The sequence below is a fragment of the Neltuma alba genome, unplaced genomic scaffold, assembly GCF_004799145.2.
Source record: "Neltuma alba isolate B1F8T4 unplaced genomic scaffold, ASM479914v2 tig00011269_pilon, whole genome shotgun sequence".
NCBI lineage: Eukaryota > Viridiplantae > Streptophyta > Magnoliopsida > Fabales > Fabaceae > Neltuma > Neltuma alba.
The window spans coordinates 34114-42375 of NW_021635980.1; the positions used below are offsets into that span (position 1 = coordinate 34114).

General features: G+C 38.1%; 1 protein-coding gene across 2 annotated transcripts; it reads right to left on the minus strand.

Annotated features, from left to right (window-relative positions):
• Nucleotides 1–736: 736 nt before the first annotated feature.
• On the minus strand, nt 737–3596 carry LOC114763272 (zinc finger protein WIP2-like). Of its 2 annotated transcripts, XR_003742326.1 has the most exons (3): nt 2914–3596; nt 1195–1756; nt 737–878 (listed from the first exon to the last, which is right to left on the minus strand). XR_003742326.1 is itself a non-coding variant. In XM_028952904.1 (2 exons), the coding sequence occupies exons 1-2, from the start codon at nt 3544–3546 to the stop codon at nt 1322–1324; spliced, it is 1068 nt and encodes a 355-aa protein (XP_028808737.1). In that variant the 5' UTR covers nt 3547–3596; the 3' UTR covers nt 1147–1321. The 2 variants fall into 2 exon arrangements, 1 of the variants encoding a protein (XP_028808737.1); XM_028952904.1 differs by lacking the exon at nt 737–878 and having other exon boundaries at nt 1147–1756.
• Between the last annotated feature and the right edge of the window lie 4666 nt (nt 3597–8262).

Here is an 8262-nt window from a genome sequence, read left to right on the forward strand (position 1 = left end):
TGTTTCTCTCTCCTATCCCCACCAAAGCTGCATTTCGTTCCATTCCCACTTCTCTCTATCATACCTTACCCAAGTTCTTTCTGGGACCATCATCATTTCGTTCATCCTCCCCTTCCGATAAATCTTTCCCTATCCTTTCCTTTTATATATATAAATTCTCTCCCTAAGCTGATATTTTTCCTTTCAACTTTCCCAGCAAACGGATACTGTGACAAAATTTCCATCATCTCCAAACATTACCCATGAATTGAATCGAGTCTTTGCCTGTATGTATCGAAACACTGTGTGACCCCGAAATCCTTCCCAAGAATAACAAGGGCACGTGCAATTTTACAAAAACATATATGTCTGTGGCAAATAAAGATTAAACTTTGTCAGCCTCCTTGTTACCCACTAGCACTGAGCTTCACTTCATCATCTGCATATCTTTTCATGTGGATAATTGTGGGTAACACGGAGGATCTTAAGAGGAAAGTCATGAAATTCCCCCACGAGTTTTTGTCCGTGCTCACCCAACATATTGTCATATGCCAAAAGTACATGTGCTTCCTTCAACATCCATGCATATGCATCTAGCCAGATGCATACATATAGTATACGATGGAGCACTCGTTGCACACATTCGGAAATATCTAACTTGCTTAAAACCAGTTTTTTTTTTTGCTAGCTGTTGATATAGCTCTATCAGCAATTTGAAAATATAAATAAATAGCCAGCACTACATCTCCTATAATAAAAAAAAAATCATGTAATATATATAATAAAACAGGATACATTTTAAGCTGAATATTCTCTGGGGTATGCGCCGCTCCTTTGTCATAATTATGAACGCTTTAGCCATAATTTACTTAGTAATATGCTCCTGCCCAATCAGAAACCTAAAAAAGAAAACATTCTTAGTTATGCAATGTCTGAAGCAGTACTTGGGAGGTGAGGGACGGGGAAGGGAGGGGGGTCTCTACAGCGGAGGGCCAAAATATTTCAATGATGAGAGGTCAACTTTTCAGGAGAACCGAGTTCTTTAATGATGTCTATAGTATCTCCCTGATGATATTCCAAAAGAAGGAAGAAGGGCAAGGAAATTATATCCGATGAGTAAGAGGACGACTCAACAAAAGAAACAGGCATTATAAAAAGAGAGGGAGAAAAATAAAAAATAAAAGCTGGCTTCCCATTTAAATTTGACGTACGTACTTGATTATATATATAGTTCCCAATACAAGCCATGATCGCTATAGTAATCCTGCTGATCCGTTGGAAAAGGTTCTAAGATAATTCACATACACATACAAAATCACGAATCGGTCCGCCGCTTGTCTCACTAGGTGGATTCATTATCTTGCTCTACTTCGGATGCTGGCTCATCTTCTTCTTCTAAGCCAGCGATCCCATACGCAGCATGGCCGCTCCCAAAAGCCTTGATATGATCTTTAAGCGACCTCTTGTGTTTGAAATCAGAGCCACAAATACAATACCAAAGCTTCCCGCAGTTCTTCTCATGGGTTCTCCAATCCCCTCTCACAGCGAAAGCCTTGCCACATTTTCTGCACATGAAGGGCTTAATCCCATGCTTCCTCTTGTAGTGTGTCTGAAGGGTTCTAAAATCCTTGAGGGGCTTAGCCCTTGGGTGGTCAATGTTGTTCCTGCATCCTGGGGCACAACAATAGCAAGGAAGCCTCAGCATGCCCGTTGGTTGTGTACCTCTCAGAGATTCTGGCCCTTTTCTGTACTGTGATCCATGCCCCCACATATGCATCTGAGGAATTACATAATTAGGGACATTCCAAAAGAAAAGATAATCAAAAGCTCTAATTTTGTAGTTTAACCTTTACAGCCTTAACGCAAAAAAGCAAACTGTCAGTAAATCTCAACGAAACCATATGTACTATATATATGTTGTTCAGCCGCGAGTTGTCATCTTATATAGGCGAGGCATGGGTATAGTGCAGTTACATATGGCTGGAGGTGTGTGTTCGAGGCCGATCTCAGTCAGCTCAAATAAAGGAAGACCGTACCCAATTACTTGATTAAGGAAATATCCGAAATACCTATACAAGAAGTGTTATTACGATTTGATTTTCATTTATGAAGAAGGGTATATATATTTACCCTGAATTTTCGAGAGATTTATTGTATCTATACACTGAAGCATTGGATTAGAGAATCTTTGAAACCAAACACCGCAAATCTATGAAATCTACATAGATAGTCATTATGAGGATCTAGCTAGAACGGAAAAGAAGTAAATTAGGACGCAAGTAGAAATTATGAATATGTAAGAGAGAGCAGGAGGGAAGCGCTATATCCCATGTATATATGGGGGAATTTTTAAGGAATCGCGATGCTGTTTGGATTCAGACCGAGGGGCCTTCAAGAGAAACAAATTGGGGTGTAAGATTAATATCATTATCTGAACGATCTGGAAGAAACACTGCAAAATTGTTCAGTTATAAGCAGCTGCCAAAATATGGAGCAGTGGAGCGCGGACTTCAATGCAGTAAGGACATAATTAAGGAACAATGGCTGAGTAGTTTAATCCGCGAAAAGGAAAGGTACTGATGTAAGTCATGGTTTGAATCGGGGAAAAAAAGATCTATTTGCTCATTGTCTAGCTCAAAACCGTTTAATTTCACCGTGCATTTTTAAAAAAAAATAAATACTAATAACTTTAATCATTGTAAGGAATCGATAAAAATGACCCAGGAAGTAAGGGGGAAAAAAGGGAAGAAAAGAAGAAGTATTCAGGTTGAAAATGGAGCTATCTTTTCCTTTTTCCGCGGAAACATGTAAGAACCATTAAGAACTTAAATCCCAGAGGAAAAAAAGTGGTATAGACAGAGAGAGGGAATTGAGAAGAAGAAAGGAAGCTCTTTTAGAATTAGCAGAGAGGGGGGGGGGGAGAGAGAGAGAGACCTGCATGTTGTTGTAGCGGTTGAAGCTTTTGGAGCAAACAGGGCAAGAGAACTGGGTAGGACCAATGAGAATCTGAGTAGGAGTAGGGATCCAGTACTGGCCCTTGTTGATCCTGGAGAGTCCAGAGCAAGAGTTATCCACAAAAGCATCACCATCTGCTGCTGCTTCTTGTGCGTGAGTGGAGGAAGAAGAGAGGATAGAAGCCATCTCAGCAGCACTAGGGTTAGGCAGCCCTATGTGGAGTGCAACAGTCACACTATTCTCATCCTCTTCTTCCTCCTCCTCTTCATCATCTTCTTCTTCTTTAGTCTTAGGAGCAGTACTGTCCTCCACTTCCATGGAAGTACTGCAAGACTGGTGATGATGATGATGAGGCTCATGATGTGATCCATGCTTAGTGGGGTCGAGGTTCAGAAGAGGGAGGGCTTCCCTGAGAGGTGGGGAAGTGGGAGGCGAAGAAGAAGAAGAAGAAGCGATGAAGTTGTGGAGATAAGGATGATGATGATGGTGTTGGTATGATACCGGAGGAGCGGTGGGAGGAGGAGGAGGGGGATAATAGTAAGGGATGGGATTGAATTGGAAAAATCCAGAAGGAGGAGGAGGAGAGAAGAAATTGGAGAAAGGATCGGCCATGGAAGGGTCAAAAGAAAAGTAAGTCAGAGAGAGATGGGGGGGGGGGGGGGAACAGTTTAAGGCTTTGGTGGGATTGCTTTTATAGAGAGATGGAGAGACTACAAGATGGCTGAAGGAAGTGGGTGGTGGACACAGGAGAGATATATATGCAAGGAGTACCGGAACAGGGATGACAAATATATTTAAGCGTGCTACTCAATAAATTTCATAATTGCCTTTTCTTTTTTGTTGTATCCCATAATAATTAAGTTAAAACATTATATGATTAGAGGTTTCTTTGGCTGGCTTCATCCAGTATTTTAGGGTTGGACTGGATATATGTCCTATATAAATATAAACTTTGAATTTTTCTTTTGTTCGGTCTAGCTAGTCTTTATTTGAGCTTGAAGTCAGCCTTTTAATTTTTTTTTTTTTCAGAAGATTCTAATTCATTCGCGCAAACCAACAACTCTGACTAGGTTTTTACTAGTACCTCCGGTCTTAATTATAAGAGCTAGTTGACTAATTTGAAAAGATTAAGGAAGTAAGTTGAGTTAGTTATTTGTCCTACTAGGTTTTGTCTTTCCTAAAATATCCTTACTAATCAAGTGTATTAATTAAAAATATAATTATTAGAAGGATTATCTTGAAAAAAATTAAGTAAATATGAGAAACAAAGTGGATTGGAGTCTTATATTTAGGACTAAAATAAAAGTTAAACAGGGTTTTATATTAAGGACCGATATTAAGGACCGGAGGTAGTACTATTTAATATCAATTCACCATCATGAATGAAGTACAAATTATATATTTTTCAATTGTCACTGGCTAATGCGGTCTGAACTAATCTAATTTACATGAGTTGGGGGTTTAGTATAATCTTAAAAAATTACACTACATGTTAACATGCCACTAAATTATATTTTACTGCCTCTTTTATTTTGAAACACCGACTAACCTAAATTAAACTGGAGCATATACACACACACACACACACTGATCAAGATTGGGCTTAAAAAAACGTTGAATCACTTCAACTAACCTCAACGTTTATCACACACACACACACCCCATGAGAAATTGGTTAATGAAGTCGAAAAATAGTTAAATTCTGCGTTAAGAATTGAAGACAGATATTATCACCGTTTTAAGTTTTTCCCTACTTAATGAGAACAAATCTTCCTTATCTGGTCCGACTGAACTAATTCTACTTGACCCTCGAGTCAAAAACATAAATTGTCTTTAGAAACCCTAATTAAAAATATATGACTTTTTGAGCAGCTAACATGGTTTTTTTTTTCCACCAAAAGAATTGAGTGGTCACGTCTTATTTTGACGCCTTTGACTATTATAACATGCTAACATTTTTTTTAAATTCTTGATTGTGATTATATATGGACTTACGGAAGAATGCCGTTACCGGCGGTTTATAGTTATCTACCACCGTCCAATTAACCTCCACTTTTATTTTCATTTCCTCGATGTGTGTGTTTGTGTCTGTTCGGTAGAATTTGCCGTTCAGCATAGTCAATTGTGAATTGACTTTTTTTTCCCTTGATCTTTTCCCACTTTTTTCTCTGGGCGGATGAATGAATATTTGTCATGAACATCCAATTTTCATTTCTAGGAAAATAATCAAAAGCCTGGACTGGAAACTTTTTTCAAAACACACCGTCCGATTTCATTAAAAAAAGCCAGGAATCAGATGAGTGAATGATTATTTTTAAAAAATAATCATGCAATATAAAAGTCTTTTAGCTAACTAATTATCATCACCTGACTAATTAATTTGTTCAGTTCTCCCCCTTTACACGATATATCTAATTATCTACATAGCATCATGATGACTTTAGGTATTTTATTTTAGATGGAGTATAATTTTTGAAATATTGTAATAAAACTATATTTTAAAATTCTAATTTCAAAAACATGTATGCAATATACAATATTGATGAAGGTTAGGGATAAAGATAGAGTGCTGGCATGAACCTAACTCTGGACTGAAGGTCACACAAAAAACCCTCAAACCCTGCTATAATCTACACTTTCCTAATCCAGAACTTTATTACGATGAGATGTTCATTAACTGGTTAGCAGGAAAGGCAGATAAGTATTTAATACGTAACCAATTAGAAGTTTACAGGGGTATTTAAATTGATTCTAACTCTGGCAATTAATGGCGGGAAACCATTTTCTCTTCCAGTTCAAACTAAACTAGAAAACGGATGCACAAACCCTCAAAGCATAATAAAACACTTGATGGATCCAAACAAGTAGATTAAAGCAGTAGTAATTTGATTAATTACATGATAATATAAATTTACGGTGAGCATCATGTTGAAACCGGGATGAGAAATATCTGAAGGGAACATGATTAAAATTAAAGGGATCGTATGGATCACAGTCCAAAAAAAAAAGGGGGGAGCGTATGGATCAGAAGAGAAACAGATGGGTGTCATTAGAACAATAATGTTATTTTGTCTGGTAGAGGGGGGAAGGGCGGCAAGACGCAGATTGGGCGTTTGGCTGTTTGATGTTGTGATGAAAACATTCTGTACGTATAACAGTATTTCCTTTATGAAGCTTACCTATCAGTTTCTTGTTTTTGGCCTTGTTCACGTTTTCTTCCTCCCCCACCCTCCCTCCACAGTAATTAATAAACCCAGAAATTACAATTAAGTTCACAAGCAAACCCTCCCATTAATTTAATTTAATATATCCTTGTTATCAGATTGCACGCATCCCCGGTTAATTAGTCAGCCATAAAGGTTACAACCTGTTTCTCAAATCCTCCACCACCATCATTCATTGACAACAACAATCGGCTCCGACTAGTCCCCAGCATTTCCATCGGTTTGCGCACCACCCGGTCGGTTCAAACATCTGCGTGCTGTAGCGAGAGTTCTTAGACATGTACATATGTATGTATTGTCGTCATCTCTCGCCCCGTTATATTATATATATATATATATATATATTATAGGAGTTGTCATATATATTAACAATCCTTGCTTGTTCATTTTTACTGTCACCTTCAGATTACTGATCTTGGGGTTCATCAGGTGTATGTGCTGGTTGTAAATAAATAAGTAAATAAGGGTAGGTTGTGTGTTGCAGCGGAATAGTGCAACAGCTGTTTGTTCTAATTCCTGAGAGACAGTGAAAACTTGAAAAGCAGGCCATCTTGGATTATTAACCTCAGGTTGGGATATGACTATTGAGGGGGGGAGAAGCTAGCTAGCATTTAATGAGACACATGCTGTTCACAAATTGACCACAGAGACGGCAAAAAGAGCCAGAGTGTAGTGTTGGCCAGTGCGAGAACAGCAGTCTAAAGACTAGGAACAGCGTGGAAGAAGCAAACAAATCAAACAGGCCGGGTGGTAGAAATATATATAGATTCACATATATATACTTGTATGTATTAGCAAAAGACAGTGCACATCAACACTTAAATTACATGTCACCATACCAATTTGCACAATTCAAACATCACTGGCACCTGGCCTTCCACTTCTGAACCCGTGGCTCCCGCGTATTGAGAGCGATGCCTTGCCTTACTCTCATTTTCACTTTCAAATTGTGCCTTCATGGGACCATGCTGTGTCACACTTGTGGTTTTAGACCATGGAATTAACCTGGCCTATTCCTGTTGACAGTTTTGCAAACTATAGGCGCATGAAAAGGGCTCAGGCTATTGGCATTATATATGGGATCCATATATAGTCAGGAAGGAATTAATTGATTGGTGGTATAGCTCTCATGACCATGAATCTAGGTTTTTCTTATCCCCAGCATTTAGAACCACTTTCTTCTGCTCCTGTCGCTTTCTCGCTTGTCTTTAGTTTTCAAAAGTTCCCCTTCTACTAAAAGCTTCTTAAGTTGGCTTGCTTTTGTTCTTCTTCTTTATACATACCCTTATTAAAACATCCCATCTGACAACATTTACTATATCCATGATAAGCGTTGTTTTTGCTTTACAGTTCACCCTTCACGATCATTTTGAATGCCAAAAGATATATGGTGCATTTGTAGGATCCATATCTGCACTGAAGTAGAACTGTAGCATAAACTGTGTGCCTTTAAATATGCTTTCAATAGTTATACAGACTGTTCATTATTACTCATACGTCGTCTTCACCTTATAGCTCTTCGCTTTTACACCCCTTTCTGACTTTCAGTCTTGACAGATTCACGAACAAAACAACAACAGAAAAAACAGATATATGTGTGATTACATGAAATGTGCAGAGATATACATATATATATATATATATATTTATCAGTCAGGTGAAACCTGTAGAGCATGATTTGGTAGAATTAATTAAGAAGGCAGGAGAAATTTGTAGATGGAAAAGGGGACACGATCAAACATTTTAAGCAGAAAGGGTAAGTTAATGTCTTGATCAGAGATCCCATGATATTTTCACCCTTTACGTTTTCGAGACACCACGAGCGAGTTTACGTCGAAAGATGTGTGAATTGGGCAATTAATTAAGTATAATTCTCTGTTTTCAATATTTCATGTCCATATATCTCTTCTGAAAAGTTCTTCATTGTTCATGTATAGCACTGCAATTGTTAATCCCCATGAGACTACACATGCGTAAATTTTAAAGCCCTGTTTATTTTAATTTAATCTCCATATATATTAATTCCTATCGTAAATTCTAGTGTGGTCCCGCAAGTGCTGCTTGCAGTAATTTAATTTGTAAAGCAATCGATTGCATGGGATGC